The 21,048-nt window shown below is 47.7% G+C and overlaps 1 protein-coding gene across 4 annotated transcripts in view; it reads right to left on the reverse strand.

Annotated features, from left to right (window-relative positions):
• The window catches only part of DOCK11 (dedicator of cytokinesis 11), a 130,168-nt gene that overhangs the window by 61,009 nt on the left and 48,111 nt on the right, over nucleotides 1-21,048 (reverse strand). For 2 of the 4 annotated variants that reach the window (XM_077825958.1, XM_077825955.1), the window contains exons 7-22: nucleotides 17,274-17,408; nucleotides 15,472-15,649; nucleotides 15,039-15,118; nucleotides 13,295-13,378; nucleotides 10,684-10,824; nucleotides 9,003-9,218; nucleotides 8,010-8,132; nucleotides 6,826-6,908; nucleotides 4,817-4,939; nucleotides 4,567-4,643; nucleotides 3,848-4,032; nucleotides 3,692-3,757; nucleotides 3,157-3,249; nucleotides 2,627-2,750; nucleotides 1,481-1,602; nucleotides 690-776 (exon numbers count right to left, since the gene is read on the reverse strand). In XM_077825958.1, the coding sequence (XP_077682084.1) occupies nucleotides 690-776; nucleotides 1,481-1,602; nucleotides 2,627-2,750; nucleotides 3,157-3,249; nucleotides 3,692-3,757; nucleotides 3,848-4,032; nucleotides 4,567-4,643; nucleotides 4,817-4,939; nucleotides 6,826-6,908; nucleotides 8,010-8,132; nucleotides 9,003-9,218; nucleotides 10,684-10,824; nucleotides 13,295-13,378; nucleotides 15,039-15,118; nucleotides 15,472-15,649; nucleotides 17,274-17,408 (1,917 nt within the window). Of the gene's footprint in view, nucleotides 1-689; nucleotides 777-1,480; nucleotides 1,603-2,626; nucleotides 2,751-3,156; nucleotides 3,250-3,691; nucleotides 3,758-3,847; nucleotides 4,033-4,566; nucleotides 4,644-4,816; nucleotides 4,940-6,825; nucleotides 6,909-7,997; nucleotides 8,133-9,002; nucleotides 9,219-10,683; nucleotides 10,825-13,294; nucleotides 13,379-15,038; nucleotides 15,119-15,471; nucleotides 15,650-17,273; nucleotides 17,409-21,048 lie in introns of all 4 variants that reach the window. The other 2 variants (XM_077825957.1, XM_077825954.1) reach the window with 1 other exon arrangement.

Consider the following 21,048-nt stretch of genomic DNA (forward strand, 5'->3'; position numbering starts at 1 on the left):
GCTAGAGTCCCCCTAGTGTCGACACGGCCTTGAATATGGCCCACGACGCCACAGCATTGCTGCACACACAGTGCTGCTGCACACACAGTGCAGCTCCCTTGACACTCGCACAGTCACAGCGATGATCTCAGGGTCAGGCGCTGGGGATATGGAACCTGTCATCACGAGTTTGACCTACTCAGGAGGGTCAGGAGAACAATTTTCCATTTTTCCTACGAGAAAAGGGCCTTGTGACTCAACGAAGGTTGTTGCGGAAAGTGCTGTCTGGGGCGAAGTGTGACACTTGGTCAAGACCCCAAAACTTTTCTTTTGGGGATGAAAAGACAAAATTGCCTATAGGAAAAATGCATTTTCCAACCAGCTCAGCGACTCAGGCTTCCATAGCACCTGTGGGTTGTAGCGTGACCAGCAAAGGGAATGCCAGCACGTCTTGCGGCTCTCTCTCAGCTCTGACTGCTCCTTACGCTCCCAGTCCAGAAGAAGGGAGAGGAGAGGAAACAAGCTGTAACCTGCTATTACATAGACTCTCCCAGTTCTATGCTGCAGAGCTCTGATCCCTTCCTTAATACCCTAAACCCAGCAGCAACAGAGTAGTTCAAATCATTTTATTCCAACGCTCCCTCCAAGCTCATCGTTACTAGGTCTTGCTACCACTATGCTCCTGGCTAGGAATGAGACGGTGCGCTTACCTGGGTGTAAATGGTTGACTCCAAGTGGATTTTGATCTTCAACAGTGGCTTTGCTCCATCGACCCATTTAACATCAACGCTCGGCTGCTACGAACAGGAAATAACAAATAAATTGGTTAGTCTCTAAGGTGCCACAAGTCCTCCTGTTCTTTTTGCAAACACAGACTAACACGGCTGCTACTCTGAAACCAGAAAATATTCAGCTACTTGGTTGCAGACATTTGCAGATGAGAACAAGGCTTTATGCAGCTGGCTCTTTATTCAGCCCCGCATTTAAATGCTCACTGCCTGCACAAAATCTGGCGAAAAGGGATTTGCCTGGCACAGGAGAATGGAGTCGTCCTTCAACCCAGAGTGCACCCTGCAGCCACTCTGTTCCCAGCCTGCAGCAAGGAACGTGGCCTGCGGCACTTCATCAGCCACTGAATCCACATAATACATGTGCCCACGAGCCAGGTACCACACACACCTGCCCACTCCACACTGCACCAGGGGAGACACACTGGGACTCACATGGTGAGCATGGAATAAAGGACCAGGAAGAGAGACGGACGTAGCACATGGAGTCCCCTACAAAGCCTGTACTTGTCTAAGGCCCAGGCAGTAACACCATGGTGCATTAGGGGTCTTTTGCAGCCTACTGATGGTGGGTGAAGTTGGGGCAGGACTTTCTGGGTGGACAGGCATGGCTAAGATGATCTGTGGGGCAAATGCAAACCTAAGGCTTGAAATGGTACCAGACGTAGCTTTCTTCTCTCTATGTTTAAGTGTATTTTAAAAGCTCTTCCTACCCTGCGTGACTCCATGTCCCCAGGGCTCAGGTAGCCAGGTGGAAGATTGGCTGAAACGGGTAAATGCTGCTCAAAGGTGATAATTCGACCATCCTTCAGCAAAGGGAGCCAGGCAAATCCCACTGCGAAAAGAGCCAATGAGCAGAGGTTAACGTACCCGCACAGGTGTGCGTTCAGCCCAGTTTCTCATGAGACTCGGGAGCCGTGGCCCAGACTCACCCGCCCAGGGAAGCTAACCCAGCGACTGGGAACTGTCCTCCACCCGCCTTACTCTGACAAAATCCCTTCCGCAGAGTCAGCGGCTGAAATTCACGTGACACCAACTGCGACCCTCAGTGGGGCTGCATGGCAAATAGCCTTTGTGCTGGCTTAATTCACAGTGGTGAACTTCCCCCAGCAAGCATTGCCTGAGGGAGGACTGCAGGCACAGATGCCCAGATCAATAGGACCTCAAAGTTACACATACGCCCTGATCCTGCACCAGCCTGCCACTTTACTCCCATGGGTAGTCCCATTGCAGCCAGTGGGACTTCTCATGCAAGTAAAGGTAAGAATATGCAGAAGAGTTTGCAGGAGAAGAATGAGGGGGGATTTGATAGCTGCTTTCAACTACCTGAGAGGTGGTTCCAAAGAGGATGGCTCTAGACTATTCTCAGTGGTAGAAGATGACAGGACAAGGAGTAATGGTCTCAAGTTGCAGTGGGGGAGGTTTAAGTTGGATATTAGGAAAAACTTTTTCACAAGGAGGGTGGTGAAACACTGGAATGCGTTACCTAGGGAGGTGGTAGAATCTCCTTCCTTAGAGGTTTTTAAGGTCAGGCTTGACAAAGCCCAGGCTGGGATGATTTAATTGGGGATTGGTCCTGCTTTGAGCAGGGGGTTGGACTAGATGACCTCCTGAGGTCCCTTCCAACCCTGATATTCTATGATTCTAGGATGGAGGCAGTAGTTTGTATTTTAGTAGCCACTAACCCATTGTGTTGCTTCTTGTAGTAGGGGGTTACATGATTCATTTGTTCATAAGAAGATGAAAACAGACTAGTACCTTAAATTACAAACAGTGTTTTCTTTTTATTCAGCTCTTTACATTTATTCCCATCGCTGAGTTTTAGATTTTAAGGGCTATAACTTAAGGAGAAAACATACCTGGAGTTTCAATGGAGTCCTGTTTTTTCATTGATGCCTTGGTGTTAATTTCACAGCTGACATGATAGAAGGTGAAGAGCAAATGATGCTTTTGATGGAGATGAATTGGAAGCTCAATTTTAATCTAAAATGATACCATGACAGATAATACTGGATTTATAATTGTCAAGTTATACTGTAAGCTCTCTTATTTACTGAAGTTTTACTGTCATTTTCAGAATCACACATTGTGTTGCAGATATTTCTGCACATCTTTGAACTCGACCGTGTAACAGTTTCATCACAACTGTGTATTACTTGTACATTGTGACCATAACCTTACAGTAATAACACCACATACTAGGAAAGCAAGAGACCAGCAAACAAACTGACATTAAAAACTGAAAATCACTGAGCAGATGGGCCGATGCTCATTTCCCCCCCCGTTCCATATCCAGCTGTACAGAAAGAGGTGCTGAAGTTCTCTATGGCTTTGGGAAACCCATGAAAGACTACTACTTCCCGCAGCTGTTCTAGAGTTGAGTTTTTACCTCATCGTAGAATTCTGGACTTTGGTTATGATGCAACACGATGGCATAGGCATTTGCTGTCAGGACGGGTCCTCCAGGCTTGCCATAGATACACTGGAATGAAGGCAAGTGACATGTTGGATCAAAGGCAGCTGTCACTCAAATTTGCCAACCAGAATAATGAAATACATTGGAAACAGAAAATACTGACATTTTTCTAGATGCTCTTCTCCAGCTTGGAGAGACCATTTGACTGGAGGATAGGTCCATCAATGGCTATTAGCCAGGATGGGCAGGGATGGTTTGCCAGAAACTGGGAATGGGTGACAGGGGATGGATCACTTGATGATTCCCTGTTCTGTTCATTCCCTCTGAAACACCTGGCATTGGCCCTGTTGGCAGACAGAATACTGGGCTAGATGGACCTTTGGTCTGACCCAGTATGGCCATTCTTGGGTTCTTATGGAGACACTCAGTACTACGCCATATTAACCCAACAAAGTGCCCAATTCTATATACATTTGTTTACGGTTTCAAAAATGGATTATGACCCAACCTTCAAAGCTTGGGCATCAGCTTCATCTGAGTCCTTGAATTCCATGCAGACCACGATATTCCTTGCCTGGATTGAAGAAGAATGGGACAGTAAGCTACAAGTTTTAGATCGGAGATGTGGTGAGCGTCTGTACGGCCCATGTTCCACGTGACTCACCTTTGCAAATGTTTTCTGGCTGTCATATTTTAAATGCAAGGGGTACACGTAGAGACGATTTTTGTAAATAGTGAAGGGATAACGGTATTTCGCCACGTCTGGGACAAACTCCTCCACCTCAACGGTGATGTTCTCATGGCCCTTTTCAAAAGGCTTTATAGGGATGTAAGAGGCAGTAACACAATCTAAAGAGGAAGGAGAAGTTGAGATAAGCAGGAGTCTGACAAACATGGGAAAGACAGCAAATGCAACGTGCCACTGCACATTTGACACTCTGCCTTTGCCATCACATCCAGGGCTCTCACTGCAGTCAGAGAGCCATGGGTACATGCCCCAAGGTAGAGCCTGTTCCATGCTACTGGGCCAACTTCTCCTGTCAGTCACAGGACAGCCACCCCTTCAAAGGATCATTAGACTAGTGCAGCCAGAGCTGCCGATTTCCTAAAGCTTGAAAACGAAAGTGCATGGATGTGTTCCTTAAGAGAAACCTTTGCTGTTAAGCTCCAGTGAGCTGTAGCTCACGAAAGCTTATGCTCAAACAAATTGGTTAGGCTCTAAGGTGCCACTAGTCCTCCTATTCTTTTTAAAATATCAGTTTCGCTACGTGAGTTGCTCATTATCTAACACTGTAAATTCTAGATATTCCTCAGCCATATTCTAGAGAAGTATGCGGTATGGTTAGCACAGTCAATATTTACTTTCTGATTTGTGTTTCTTACTTGAGAATTCCAGAGGGATGCACTCGATAGTGACATTTAAGTGGCCTGGGATAACCTGGAGTTTTGTCTTCTCTGGCCTGTATTAGAAAGCAAGAACAAACTCACCAATCTTGAAAATTCAAGCATGAACAAATTAGCCCCAAATATTTGATCTCTACCGGTGGTTTAGAAACACTCTCGCATCCACACATACTATTTTAAAGAATATTCAAATGCCCACTCAGCCGCTACACCAGTTCCTTACACTCACTTCCTAAACTCTGCCAGCAGCTTCAGCAGATCCTCGCTAGAGAGTTTGCCACTGTCTTGTTTATAGAGAGGAGAGAATTTCCCGTCAAGATCCAGAGTACCTTGAGAGTCTTTGAAAACTGGCCTGCAAAAAACAAAAGTGGACACATTTCCCGAGCATTAGTATCAGGCAGCTGTGTGGCTACACACACCAGTCTGTGACACACTCAGCTTCTGCAGCTCCCGAGTGCTGTGCTCTGCCCTGCTATTAACCGTGTATGGAGCAGGAACTGACCCACAGCCCATCTGTGTCGGGGAAATCTTGTCATTGACTTCAGCGGGCTTGGGGACAAGCTCAAAGGGTGAGATTCACTCCTGTGCAGGCAACACACACAAGGGCTATGCAACACAAATAGTCTAACCAGCACACCGGTGGTGTGTACGGTCTGTGCTAGCTCTCCGCAAAGGAATGAACAGCATCCTATGGAAGCTCTTCGGCATGTCCTTGCAATATGAAAACTCTGCTCAGGAACCGACATGTATGTACCAAGCCATAGCCCACGCTGACATTCAAGAGTCATCACCATCTTGGTTTAGGACCAAACAGCAACCTAGTGGTAGGAATAGGAGACAGTGGGATGAATTTACATCAGTGTCTTCAAGGGCGCTGCACTAAGGGCCAGCTTGGCTCGGTTTATGTTTACCCTCAACGAAAGAATATTCAGGGGAACAGATCACGGTCTTTCTTCAGTCATCCAAGAGAATACTAATTAAGCGGAAACAAAGGGAGGAGATGCAGCTAGGGGGCATCTCTTGGGACTTTCCAGAATTCCAGACTGAACGAGTTAACCTCCACCCCAAAAAACCCACTAACTAAAGGTCCAGTCCTGCAGCCCTTGTCTCCTGGGCAGAGTCACTGAAGCGGAGAGGACATGCATGCAGTCCCTTCAGTCCTTTCTTTGAAAAAGAACTACAGGGGCTACCAGATGGGATCAGACCAATGGACCATCCTGTCCTGAGGCTGACAGTGTCCTGTACTAGCTGCTTCACAGGCAGGTGCAAGACCTTGGCACTAGCAGTTACGGGATAACCTGTCCCCAAGGAAGTTCCCTCCTGACCACAGTAGGCAGAGGTCAGCTCACACCTGAAGCAGGAGGGTTTATAGCTACAACTGGTTGGAAATTTTTCACCCACATGGTTTTGGTGAAAAATGCCATTGCTGTTGAAATCCAGACACCTCAACAAATGTGTTGCTTGTCATGAAAATTCCTGGGGGAAGGAAAATGCATTTTTTCTGTTTTGAAATTTTCATTTTGGGGGAAGTTTTGTTTCAGATTTTATTTTACTTTATGTTTTTCATTTTTAAAAAATATTTTCACATTATTTCTTGCCATGTCAGCAGTAGCGGTGCACAATATGACCTAATCTAAGAGCTGAAATATTCTATTTTATTTTTAAAATCATTAAGGCAGACACTACATCGCAGTGATTGAAACATTTTCTTTTCCAGATCAAAGTGTCTCCTGTTTGTGTTCCAGTGAACAGTCTGGCCCTACTATTACTCTCATGGAATGAAAGAACATCAAAATATTACACATAAAAGTGAAAACAAAATTCAAAATGGAATTTCAGAATTCCAAAATGAACATTTTCCAAATCAGAAATTTTATGGGAATTCCATTTGCCCGGGAAATTTCAAATGTTTTTGTTCCCACATGGAACAAAAACAAATTTCAAAACGTCAACATTTCCCACAAAACGGAAGTTCCACGTTTCGACCAGCTCTATTTATAGCCCTCCCCAGAACTTTTGTTTATTTTATAATCTCGCTCTAGATCTAGGACTCCAGCCAATTGAAATGCTGGCTCAGAAAGACAATACGTAGGGCCAAATTCTGCCCTCAGTTACACTTGTGCAGCCTCCCTGTCTTGAGGAGTTTGGCCCTTAACCCATCACCATGTGGCCTGATTTACAAACAACACAGACAACAACAACTTCAGAAGGACACGTGAGGATTTCAGGACAACTGACCTGGCAGCCCAAGCAAAGGGCATCCTGTACTGCCCAAGCCGACTACACACCTGCTTAGCCAACTTATGAACCTTCTGGGCAGTCTGGAAAAACAAGAGAAAGGATCAACAAGGTGACAATGGGGTCACACCTTCATAGGACAAGAATTAAAGCGCGACAGCTGTGGGGAAGGAAAGCTCTCAGCGTCCTAGCAACATATAGCCAGGTAGCACGTTCGAACATCGAAGCTGACTACCAAGGAATAAGACCATTGCGACTTCACACCATGTCTATTTCATTGCTGTATGTGATCAGCATGCCTTTCAGGGCCCAGTTGTGTTACCAATTAGCTTCAATAACTCCTTAACCTGACAGAGCTAGAAGGGCATCACTAGGGAGTTTCCAAATTTGACCTCCGTGATCCTGCACTAACCTACGCTGTATGCAAGGGGGTTACAGAGCCTTTACCACCCGGAGTCTCACCCCCCCTCACCCTGAAGTCAATGTGACTCTTTTCATTGAATTCAGTGGACGGTTCAGGTCCCAGCTGGGGTACACGTAATTCACGGCAGCTACCACTAGAGGGCCCCCAGATCCTGCTGACATTTGCACACACTGGCCAGCACACTCCCTGTGCACCCAAGCAGAGAAGGAGGAGGCGGAGCTGTGTGCAGAGTGGGCGTGGCTATGGGGTGGGCCATATTCTGCCTGGTTCTGAGCCCCGCAGACTGTGGTGCAGGAACCATTTTCATTAAAAACAGCTCTTCCCACCTGCAGGAGCAACCTGAGGCCGCTGGTTGTGAGCAGGGCTGAGTCTCTCCTGTGCATAGCAGTTCCACACCCAACTTAGGCCAATGCGGCATCAGGCCCCGCACCGTTCTAGCGTGCTGGGGAAATAATTAAACTCATCTTAAAAATCTACCGCATGTTTCTGAACAGCCAAGCTCTGTTCTGAGAGCCGAGCTGACATCAGCTATGACGCCAGGGCCCAGAGTGAGGCCAGAAATGCCAAGAGCAGCGGTCACCTTAACGGCGCAGGAAGAACCCAAGGTTTGCCAGAAAGGACGAGAAACAACAATCCCCTGTGTATTTTCATGCTTCTCAGAGCATCAGAAGCCCGTGGAGACTAGCCAGCTCCAGGTTATCAGAGGAGTGGCCTGCAGTGCCCTTTGGGAGACCTTGCCATACATAACCTTATCCGGTACCTTCCCCGGGTCGGAGTTCTTGATGTACGGGTCCACACAGTGTGTAATGCTGCCTTGCAACACTTTCTCCACACGGGCAACAAGAAATATCTCCACATGGGGGTTTGCCACGGAGAAAACTCCCTGAAAGTGAACGAACAGCAGAGAGTCAGAGGCAATTACTCCTCCCACGGCCGCGCTTTCCTCTGGCTCCAATCAGAATGGAGCCTGGTAGCTTCCCTGCTTTGGCACTTTGCAGATTCATGGCACATGTCCATGACTGACATGGCACTGGGGCCACGTGCCCGGTTCCAGCAGGTTGCCACGGTCTGAGCCGGGCCAAAGCCTGAGAGGCCACTGGGATGGTGCAGACACTTGGTACTTCTCAGAACTGGTGCTAGCTGTGGGACTTGGAAGGTTAAATGGCTCATCAGCTCTTTCTATGAGCCCCAAGCGTGGGAACAGTCAGAACCGTTTGGGTTCCCGGCAGACTGCGGAGCTGGGTGGAGGGGATTCAATAATGAAACCTCCCTCCCCCTCAAAGAAAAGCTACAGCGTATGCTTGAATTATGGACTGGGAGAGTCAAAGGGAGGGAGATGCGCAGCTTCCAGGCACTTTCACTGGCTCCTTCGCAAATCCCAGGTGGCTACATTTCAGGCAGAGTGGGTGACATTTTTTGAATTTCAAAATGTTGATAAAAATCAGGAAAAATGTCTACGACTTTTGTTTGCATGTTTTCTCAGTGATCATTCAGGTGACAGAGGGTCATGGGTGAGCGAGGGCTGGATAATTGGGACTGTGCTCTTCGGAGCACGGACCATCTTTTTGTGCTGTTTCTGTACAGCACCTACCACAGTGAGGTCCTGGTCCATGACAAAGGCCCCTAGATGCTACAGCACTCCACATAATCAATCATGTGCTGTACGTTTTCTGAAGAGTTGCAACATCATCAAAGCTTTTTCCTTGCATATACCATGACAACAAGGAAAGAAAACAGGAAGTCAGTTCCTCACCTGCTTTATATAGCGAAGGTGAGACTCGGGAATTCCGTGAATGAGGTGCTCATTGGTCGAAGTCCCCTTGGGGTGACTGTCGGCAGTTGCTTGGGTGGAGCTGTCCAGGAGCATTTCACGGACCGAGGGAGGATTCAAGTCGACATGGAAGTCAGCTGAGATCTTGCAATTGTTTTTTACGTCAAATAATGCCAGGCTGATGAAGAAAGGCTCGACCTGGGAATTTGAATGAATGTTCTTGTTAAAAAGCCTGGTACATCTAGGTGTACGTGAAATTCATTGCCAGATACACAAGTGTGACCTCTGTTTCTTTGAGTCTCGGTTCAACTCTTAGGATGAAATTCCCCCTTCCACAAGGACTGTGCACCACTTACAATCTGTGGAGGCCATGTACGCAGGGTGAATTTCACTGTGAAAGAATTACATAAGTAACCAATAGTTTATTTGCTTCTAACTATCCAAAAAAAGGACTTTAAGGCCACAGCTTTGCCGGATCTTCTTGCATTTGTACCTAGTAAAGCTGAGCAATGCCATTTTAAAATCACTGACGTTAACAGACAGAAAGAAAGAAGAGGAGCGGGTTATTTATACAAATGGTGGAACACGAATGTCAGGAAGAGATGAAAACACTGATCAGCCTGTAAGAGCTGTTTGAAGGATGTAAGTTCAGTATAAGGCTATGTCTACCCTAGCCATTTTGTCGGTAAAACTTTTGTCAGTCAGAGGCGTGAAAAGAACATACGTTTCACCGACAGAAGCGCTGGTGTGGACAGTGCTATGCCGGCGGGAGACATTCTCCCACCGACCTAGTTACCACTGCTCACAGGGGGAGGTCTGATTATGCCAGCAGGAGAGCTCTCTCCCATCAGCATAGAGCGATCACTCGGGAGTCCTGACGGCGGCGCAGCTGTGCTGCGGTAAGGTCTGTAGTGTACACACAGCCTAAGAATGTGTATTTTTAGCATGTTACTTCACACCTCACAAAGTCCCAAAGAACTCAGTTCTGAGTTGCCTGACTTCAAATGGGTTCTAGCAAGAGACTCTACATATTTCTTGGCACGTCAGGCAGAGTCACACAGCGAAAGCTTCCAGCATAAACTAATCACCTTTCCCTAGCTGTTCTCACCTTGCATGTGAACTGTCTGAAGTGAGTTCCACAATGGGGGACTACATCAGACCTCATGCTGGACTTTGTAGCTCCAGGCCTTGACAAGTAGCAACAATCCCATATGTTTTTGGTTCAGAAAGATTGTAGAGGACAAAGCTACCACGTGAAGGTAAGACTGCAGCGTGCCTGATCCAGCACTGAGCTGAGCAGTGACGTACATCTCTGCTATCTCCAGGCCTGATTCTGCAGGCTAAAATCTGAAGTCCCCACTGGCCCTGGGTGCATCAGGACTGAGGTCTCTGTTAGCAGTGTCTCCATCCCTCTCCGTCATATTGGTGAAATACTGTCACAGTGATGCCAACTCAGGCCCCAGGCCTACAATGAGCTCTGTGCCAGTCGACCCCCTGTGTCGGTCCACAGGCCACTGGGAGCAGAATTGGGGCCTAATTTCTTTTCCCAGCTCCACCCCCGGTCAGTGTCTGTTGCTGATCAGAAGAAACGGGAAGGTAACTGTCTATGTCTAAGCACAGCTCCAAGAGAAGAAAGAGAACTTTCCCATGAAAATATGCATACGTTTGTGGGGGCGCCCTCGGATCGGTCACAGACGTGAGCCAGGACGTTGAAGGTTAAATCACGACAGTTCACCAAAAAGCGCCTGGTGCACTTTTCCTCAAAGGGCTTTACGTCTGGCTCAATTCCAGAGAAGTCCAGCCTCTAGAAAACAAATGACACACAGCCTTGAAAACGGGAACCTCACAAAAATGTTATTGGATTACCTTATAGCTAATGCTATTTTACCATGATTAAAAGATGGTATAAAAAGTGCAGGACATTCACAAACTGAGAGCCCATTTGGTGCCTGTTATTCACATGCATTAAGGACAGGAATTCATAACTGTGTACTGATTTCTGGCAGTCTAGTTTGTACCGTACAGAGAACTAAATCAGTTCTGCTCTCTGCCTTTTAGTTGTAATCTTGAGGATTCACTCAAATGTCCAGACATAAGGAGCTTGGAGGTGAAAACAGCGTAGGTGCAGCGGGAATCTCAAAGAGTTTCTACCACTTAGCAGGACTCTATTGGTTGACCAGATCGTTCACATAGTTAATAGACAGAGCTGCCAGAACCAGCAACAGCTCACAAACTGGAAGACATTTTTGATAGGCAGCAATGACCAGTCTGGTTATAAACAGTCAAGATGGGCATTTGATTTAGATTTGCTGCAATAAAACTCAAGCCATCTTGAATCCAGTCACCTCCTCCATAGGAGGAGGCCCAGCTAGCCCTGTCACTGGTTTGTGCCCACACAGCGACCGTTCACAGACAGTGCAGAACGGGAAGAAACAGACAAGACGACTTTTAGGCATGACCCTTAGCCAGATAACAACTCCCTCCCTCAACCAGACCCATCTTGCTGTGTGCCAAGGACGTAGGACTGCATCCAGAACATCAAAATAACAGTGTGTTGAAAGGCTGAAGTACATGCGATCATTTCCCCCCAGTTACTGAGGAGACCCGTGGTATAGCTCCGTGAAGGCTGTTTTCCCCCTCTGAGTAATCTAAGCAAATATAGGCTGCAATCATTAACTTATTTTAGAAAACTATTTCTGATTCTCTTTCGAGCAGACAGAAGACCCTGCCCTCTCTCAGGCCCATTGCTGCGATCACATAATTGCTTCAACATCAGCCTGACAAGCGTGTAAACACGCGCCACAAAACTGAACTTGTGTCCACGATCGCAGACGTACCAAGCCGCAGAACACACGGGGTCTGCTCTGAACCAGAATCAACAGACCTCTTTGTGCCCAGGAGAAGGGCACCATGAGTTCAGTGACAGCCCAGCCAATAAAGATCTTTTGTACTGCACTGTCAAGGATGTTCCCCTTCTGAATCACACGACTAGTATTTTGGGGTGTTGCCAACAGTCCCTTTTTAAAAACAAACCTCATGGCTGCCACAAGGGACGTAGAGACCCCGGTGCAATCATCCTAAAGAAGGCCCGAGAGGAAAGTTTGGTTTGGTACAAGAAAGACTCTTGGGAGACTCTGAATTTTTCCCGTTAACTCAGAATCCTCACCTTCCTGGGCTCTAACAGATCATATTGACAAAAAGAAAAGGAGTACTTGTGGCACCTATGAAGTGAGCTGTAGCTCACGAAAGCTTATGCTCAAATAAATTGGTTAGTCTCTAAGGTGCCACAAGTCCTCCTGTTCTTTTTGCGAATACAGACTAACACGGCTGCTACTCTGAAACAGATCATATTGAGTTGAAGCTAGAGAAAATCAGAAACTAGGAAATAAATGGAACAGGTTTCTAAAGTCGTATTAACAGCAGCAGCTTATTCCCTTTAAATTTCACGCGTGCCTTCAGCTCCGTCCCGCTGGCCTCAGGGACCGAGGAGAAATGCTAGCGTGCATGCCGAACCTTCCTTTTGCCATCCTGGGGAGGACCTCGGGCCCCCATCATCCCACATGGCGGCTCTGCTGGAGCTGGGGCAGTCTCCCTCTATTCCCCTGACTGTGCAGTGGACAAAGTCGTCCCTTCTATTCCAAAGGTACTGAGCTCAAGCCACATTATCATTGTGCTTGTATCAACGTTTCTATTAACTCTTTCCTAACCGTGTGAACAGAGATTCATTCTTGACACTTTTCCACAGCCCAAACTTCAAAGTTCTTAAAGAACAAATTTAGAGACAAACAGATGTGTTCCCACAGCCTACTTAAAGAAGGGTCAGCTGTCTACATGGTCAAATTAAGGGCTATCATGGAATCAGACTAAGTCCCCGGAAAGGAGCAGTGGGGAAAGACCAAAGCTGGCATTCTGCAGCTGTCAGATAGGAGTCTGAACAGGGAAGAGCCTCTGTGGTTTGGGAGCTTCCGTGTGCCAGCAGCCATCAAGACTTCCTTGACGTGAGAGGTGTTCTGAGCTTTGGTATCTCCAAAACCCGGAACCTGAGTGGCTGGCATATCTCACAAGGACTCAGCAGAGACATGGGCTTGCTGCTTCTCTCATCGGCCTTATCTGTAGAGGTGACTTGACTCCCAGTCATTTTACCGTCTTCCTACAAGTCCCATTGCTGCCGGAGGCGACCACAGCCACCCAAGGAAGGAAGGAAGCAGATGACACCAAATGGACTTTTCAGAATGGCTGAACTCTGGAAGACTCTAAGGGGGGGCAGAAATTACCTGGACTTCCGAGTCAAAGGAAAAGAGGTTTTGTCGTCCATCATTTCTGCTTAGTTTATTCAGCTGTTCAGTTTCTCTTCCATACTAGGACAAGGAAAGCATTGATATTACTGAGGAGACCAGGCCACAAGAGAAGCAAGTGTTTGTCTTTGGGAGGAATGTACGCAAAATGTAATAAAAATAAAGAAATCAATATTGTTCAGAGCTGACTGATGACTGGTGCCCTGCCGCATCACCGAACGCCGTGCCGGGAAACAGGAGGAATCGGGGTCCCATGGCCTGGCTATGTGACAGGGTCAGTCTAAGTGACACGGCCAGCTAGCTACCAGATACCTGCACCTGGCCTACGCAGAGAGTAGTGACGAGCCATCCCCGCCCTGCCAAACAGGAGTGAAGCTGTCAATATTATTGCACCACTTTGGAGGCCAATCTCTTCTCCCCCCCTCTGCACTGCATGTCCCTGGGGTAGATTTGGTGACCTCTACTCCCCGCCATCTCCAGATGCATCCACTGTCCCTTGCTCGAAGCCCTCTCCCCCAGCTGAGTTATCCTCTTTTGTGGCTTGGGTGGCACCTTTTACCTTGATGACTCAGGTCAGTTACCTCTGACCCTTCCACTTTCCCACCCCCCACATCCACGCTCAGGCCACGTCTTCTGGGATGTTCGACACGCCCAAACCTGAACTTCTCAGCTTGCTCCCCAAATCACATCCCTCCCGGCCTTTCTCCATCACCATCGGCAACATTCCCATTCTCGGAGTTACTCATGTCTACAGCCTCATGGCTGTCTGACTCTTCCCCTCTCTTCACCTCCCGGCTCTCACCAAATTCAGCCACGTCTCCCTCCACGGCCTCTCCCTCCGAGATCCGCCCTGTCCCCGCCCACAAAATTCTTCTCTGCAAGCCCTCGTTACCTCTCCCCAGAACTTCTGCGGCCTCCCCGCCTCTCATCTCATCCACTCCAATATATTCCACGAGCTGCAGCCCAAACGGCTGCTCTGACCCTGTCCCCACTGGGTTTCAGACTCCTCACCCTGACTCTGAAGGCTCTCACACAGCACTGCTCTGGGATGCACGTACCCCTCATCTCCTACTGCACTCCCACTCCCTCCCTCCCACCTTTCGGAGGCCTCCAGCCCCTTTCCAGCTCTGTGCCACAGGGCCGGGCACACTCCTCCTGCAGCTCCCTTCCACGAATAGCTCCCCGAAAGGAACAAGAGCACCAGCTCAACAGAGGTTCTCAGACGGAGGCCCTGTCTTCCTCCTGTCTGCAGCTCCTTCCAGGTTTCTGCTCCAGCCTCCTTCTTCCCTGCCACTCCCAAAGACACGGACCCTCCCCCCAATACCCTTCCCCCTGCCCCCTCCTGGCTTCAGCCCCCCCTCCCGGGGTTCTTTCTCCTATCCCTGTCCCAGCAGCTGGCTCTGGGAAGCAGCAGCCGCGGTGGTGTGCCTGAGCTGGGATGAGAATACAGGCAGCTCCTTATGCAGTAACCTCAGCAGCAGGCCTGGGACCGGCTCCAGCTCGGTGCTTTGAGGCACCCTGATGGGATCCGTACACAAGGAGGCGAAGCCGGTGCCAGCAACATCCCGTGGCTGCCCAGCTCCCCCCAGAGCACAGCTTAGGGACCTCTGCTGTAGGGACCTTAACCTCAGTCACTTAACAGTGTCGAGTGGGAAGTCCCTTTGCAGTGCCAGCTGCAAGTTAGCTGTGGGAGTTGAGGAAATGGCCACTGTGGACACAATACCTTCATCAGCTCAGGATGCATGCTTCTCTCCAAGCTCTCCAGGATGTTTTCCGATTTCCCTTGGCTGCTCGAGTCATCATCTGTGAAGTCATGAAAAGCAGATGTTCCAAATGACAGCAATGGCGCCTTCTAATCCCATCAGGCCTCCGGGCTCTGCTCCTGAGCCGCTCACTTACAATAGCACAGGGACAACTGATTGGCGCTCTGGAGACGCTGCCATGGGTTCCCCATCCAGCAGAAGAGTCAAATTTCAAATCCACTTTTATCCTACCCACCACAGTGTATGTGCTACTAGTCAAATCTCAGCGTCAGCATTTACTTGCTACAATGCCTATTTTTAATGCAGGAAAGAATGTAAACACCTCCATGCTCCCTAACGACGACGTCAGCGCCGGAATGGTGAAATGAAAGATCTAGTGATTTAAAGACTTACCTGGTACCGACTCCACTGTGTCTTTCCTCTCTTGCACCAAACTCTCTGTATTGATCTGAATGATCTTTTTCAGAGTTACCAGCCACTCCTCCATTTCCTGTTCACTTTCGGCTGCCAGATAGTGGCTGTACTTATCTAGCATCTTGAGTTCAAATGCATAGCGGCGCATTTTGGGGCACTGCACAAACAAACAAGAGAGCGGGCTTCGCATTACACCTCATTAATACTGTCTTCACTTTAGAGCTCAGCTCAGTGCAGAGCTATTAGGAAGCTTCTCCCAGATGAAACATACTACGCAAAAATAACACTGTTACAAATGCCTTACTTCCATAGCACCTTCCATTCCGGGGCATTCCAAAGGGCAATCACTAACTCACACATGCACGGCTCAGCCCCACTGACATGCAGCTAGCTCTGGGGTGGAAAGTAGCAAGCAGCAAAGGTGCAGCCTGTTACACACTAGTGTGAAGGGAAACTTGAGCCCAAGTCACAAGAGAAAATTCCTTCACTTATAAAAAACGTGCCATGGAAGCTTTACAGCACACCCAGGAGCTTGATTTTAAAGACTCGTCCAACCCACCAAGTAGAACTTCTGCCCAGCGCTATAGCAAGAAGCATTAATCAAAAACCAAACTAACATGGTTTCATGGTAGCTCACTTTTCCAACCGCTGCTTGTCTCATAGTAGCATATTCCAGTGAGAAGTCTAGGCAAATCCCATGATGCAACATGTAAAGTATAGTCCATGCCGCCCAGAGTCACGACTGATGGCTACAAAGAAATCTACGGAAACTCACTTTGGAACCTGCATGGACTCTGCACTACTCACCTGAGCATTAGCCCAAACCCACATGCGCCCTGTGGGAGCTACACAATAGACAGAACAAGGTCAGGAATAAAAACTGTCTCAGTCTTCAGAAGCTGTTTTTTTCCATACACTACTGCTAGTGCATGTGACTAATGCCTGATGGACCTTTCCAAAGAAGGGTTTTTTACATGATCAAAGTACTTGGCTGAAACAGTTTTCCACAGAAGACACCATGATGTTGCAATTTGGGGACATTTTCCACTACCAGTCTTTACCATTCACCACTCCTCCTCCTCCTCCTCTCTAACAAGAGCTACAGGAAGCAAACACAGCTTATTTGCATTCTCTTATTATTTGTATTATAATTGTCCTCCAGCAAACCACAGTGTTCAAATACACAGTAAGAGACTCTACCTGCCTGGAAAGGCTTACAATTTTAGGCCCTGCTTCTGTAACCCTGTGCACGGGTGAGTTATTTTACATGTGTGAGTAGTCCCATTGAATTGTGTGTGTACAGGATCCGGACCTAATTTAAGACAAGAGACAACCAGTGGGTGCAGACAGACAGAGAGGAAGGCAGATGAAGGTAACACTGGGGTGAACATCTGACTGCACAGAATAGTTTCTTGCCCTCAATCTTGCATGTAGTTCAAGCACCTTTAGTCCCATTGAAGTCAACGGGGGTGCCTAGAGGTCCCCATCAGGGGACAGGGCCCCTTGGTGGTGGAGAGTGGACAGTCATGAAGAAAAAGAACACCTACCGTCTCAGTATGGATGGCACAGCCAGTTGGGGAACAGGCGGGAGGCACGGTGGCAGCGAACCCCAGGTTTTACATGGTCACCGGGAGGCTCTGCCCACCCCTGCTAGCCGCAGTGATGGCGTTGCTGGTCAGGCTGGCGGGTAGGCAGATGGAACAGGCAGAGCGCGCGAATGAGATTGGTGAAGCACGTGTACAGGGACGAAAGCAGGACGGACTCACCCCTTGGCAACCTACCTGAACAACGTCAATGCAAGCATCCAAGAAGATGCAGCCTTTGGATTCTTTTGAAATTTTCTCGTCTTTATAGGAATTCAGAATATAGGAACCATCCGGCAGTTGCGTGAGGTAAAAATACCGTCTCTTGAATACCTGCAAGAGCAGAACGCCATTCTCATACAAGGGTCACTCTGTGCCACATATAGCCAGCAGGGCACGCATCTTCAGCATTTGGCTTCTCGGTCACTGTACGATCCCCGCTAGGGAAACCAGATGGTCTCTCTGTGCTACACATTTACCAGGTTATTATTAAACCTAAAGATGTTCTCATACTCAGGCTTTGGAAGGCGGAAAGGACAGAAAGCATGTTTCACAGGTCAGCACACTCACAGACAGGTCTGAAATACAACCCCCCAAAGCTCCTGCGTCTCACACACCTAATTCCAGATTAGTTCCCTTGACCCTCCGTTCACCTCTGGCAGTTTGAGACTGTTCGCTTAATGGGGTAATTCAAAACTCCTTAGCAGGGCTGGATTCCACAACTAAAGAAGTCCCTCTCACGCTGGCAATCTGAGGAATTTCCCCCCGGGTTAGATGGGCAGAGACCCTGGTGGGGGGGTTCGCCTTCCTCTGCAGCCTGGGGCAGGGGTCACTTGCAGGTTTAAATTCGTGGGAATGGTGGATTTCCCGCAACTTGAAGTCTTGAAACCATGGTTTGAAGACGTCAGTAACTCAGCCAGAGGTTAGGGGTCTATTACAGAAGTGAGGTTCTGTGTCCTGCAATGTGCAGGTGGTCAGACTAGATGATCATGATGGTCCCTTCTGAGCTTAAAGTCGGAGTCTGAATCTGAGCTGGCTCCTCTGCACCCTCTCCTGGAATGGCTCACTTCTGCAAGGTGCTGAGCAGAGCTGACCAAGCAAAGCACTTGAGTCTGTCCACAGCCCCATTGAAATCAATAGGATTACTCATCTGCTTAAGTGTTTTGCTGGATCATGATCAAAGCGCTCAGCACGTTGCAGGAGGAAGCCCTGAATTAATATCTTTGCGGGGGGAAGATGTGCATGATTACAGGCTGGGCCTCCCTTCCCCCCAATGCAGAGTCTTCATACTGCCTGCACGCCCTCCCCTCCACTGGCTCCTATCCCCTTCAGCTCTAAAAAGAAAAGCCAGGTGGTTACATTAGGGTCTGGGCCATTCAGCTGAGCAAGCATCCGGAGATTCATTCCACCACACAGAAGGTACTTCCAGAACCCTTCGTGATAAAGATCTCAGTAATAGTTGCAATCCAATTGTCAGACAGATGTTGTAACAACAACTTAGCAAACAGTCCAGTGACAGAATCTGAATGGGATCCACGCAACTGGTTGTGTTTCTTTTTGGAGAACACAGAGTAACTTTTATGGACCAGCCTTGGTTTATTTTCCTGACTCATTCACTCACCCCTAAATGCAATAAGTTTGTCTTAAGTGTCTCCATACCTGAGTTACGACTACAAACATACAGACTGGACTATGCCCTCCAATGCTGCAGCTGCAATCTTGTGCTGCAAGTCAATGGGAGCATAAGACCACACGCACAATTAGTTACATCTGCAACTTCTTGCTCCTACTGTACTGGATGCCAAATTAAGGCCAGGATGTTTGTGATCCATCCAACTATTATATACTGGGAGCTACAGAGACACAACAAAGATGAGACAAATGTGCTCCTGCCCTAGGTAGTATTCACACAACGCACCTTTCCTGGAGTCTGCTTAGCAGTAGATACTGGCACATAATGCCTAGGAACATTTTGCAATTTCAGCAGTTGGAAAAGTAGCCTCAGATGTTCTCAGGTTTGCTACGAATCAGAAATGTATTTTCTTCTTGCTAGAGACCATGCTTAAAAGGAGCATGAAGGTAGGGCACAGGAGGTCAGGAAAGAGAAATACCACTTGCACTCCCATTTTGAGACTTTGAAAATATTCTCATCGTAATGAGTGCCTGGAACAAATATGGATCAATGCAGCATTTGACCACCACCGATCAGGTTCTACCACTAATTTCATGCCTCCATGAATAGTAAATCTATCACATATTTGATCAGGCCATTCACTTATTGCACAGAATAGGAAGAGTGAATTAAATCTAATCCATTAAAATGTAACACTGAGTTCAGTGTTTAGATGAGTACTGTTTGTGAGCTCTGAGGACTTGAGGCTGATGAATTTTAAGTTTAGAGGATAGTGTAAGCACTTTGGCCCTGATTCAGCAAAGCCCTTAGTATGTGTGGACTTAAGCAGGAGCTCAAAGGTAAGCACTGCTTCAGCACTTTGCTGAACTGGGGCCTTCGATACTTCAGTGCTGGGTGCTACAGAAAATCTTAGATTAAATAGATGTGTGTTTAACTAATGTTCAGAAGAGAGGAGAATAAGTTTCTCATGCGATGTTTGATTTCATGCAAAACATTTGAAACATTTAACATCCTTCCAATGGAAAGTGCAGAAGCAAGCAGCAGATACAAATACGCTGCATTATTTATATGGATTTTTCCTTTGCAGGCCTGCTGTTACAAAGAATTGTCAGAATGCTGTACCGCTTTTGGAATGACTTGCAGGAACCTAGGAACAGAGCGAATGCCATATCAGATCAGACCATCAGTACAGCCGGCTCAGTATCCCACCTTTGGCAGGAGGGAGTTGTGAAAGCTTCAGATGAAGCAAAAAGAACAACAAAAAATGTTGCTAGACAATTGTGTGGGGCTAGCCAGGGTATTGAGGAGGTCCAGAAAACAAAAAGGGTCCTGATATAGCGATTGCCCAGGGTTAAACTGGACTGGTGTGCAACAGAATCCAAGCTAACCAGAGTCACGCTGGAGAATGTGTCTGCAAGAAAATGCATTGCAAAGAAAAAGGTTACTCTGAAGCAAACGCAGTAAACCGTAAGCCTAATTAAGTTCTGCTTATAAACTGGCTCACCACCAAAAACATTCTGTACATGCTTAGCAACAGCCAGCACCATTCGTTGCCAAGCACATCACTGTAATGAAGGAACTCGGAACTGAGATCATGGCAAAGCTCCTTCTGCAACACCATAATGATGCTTCACTGTGCCAGTACGGATGGCTTCAGACCTTCAAGGTGCTACTGCTTTCTCAGAACTCTAGCAACAGGCATTAGAGAAGTCTTTTGCAAGGAAGAGAAGTGATCAGAACCAACGTTTGCACCAATGGGCACTAATTTTGGGTCCCTTGATTTTTGAGTCACTCTATAGATAACTTGAGCCTGATCTGTAGAAGTGTTACACCCCCACAACTCCAGCTAAGTCAATGGGATTGCAGCTGCTCAGCACCTCTGAAAAACAGGCCTGAGATGCCTCTGGCTGAGCATTTTGGCCTCCCGGGCAGCAACATCCTTGAGCATGTGCCTCACTTCACAGGTTGTACATTGATATGCTCTAGCGCAACCAGAAGTTATGGGCTTAGTGCAGAAACTACCGGTCCTCTGGCCTGTACAATACAGGAGGTCAGACTAGATGATCACAGCTCGGGCTTCAATTCAGGCATGTGCTTCTGCACCTCACTGAATCAAGGCATCAGACTCAGAAACTCAAAATCGTGGAATACTTTGGAGAGCTTTTAGTATCCCAACGGGAGCAAAAGAATGTAACGTTTTCTCTCCTGAGTCTTGCTCCTGTTGTAATTTGGAACCCACCCAAGTGTTATCACCAGATCAGTCTCTCTTATCAAGTAACAAAGCAGCTGTTTGCTGAAACAACAAATAGATCCCTGGCTGAGCAAAACCACTTATGCAAC

The sequence above is a fragment of the Eretmochelys imbricata genome, chromosome 9 (genome assembly GCF_965152235.1).
Source record: "Eretmochelys imbricata isolate rEreImb1 chromosome 9, rEreImb1.hap1, whole genome shotgun sequence".
Lineage (NCBI taxonomy): Eukaryota > Metazoa > Chordata > Testudines > Cheloniidae > Eretmochelys > Eretmochelys imbricata.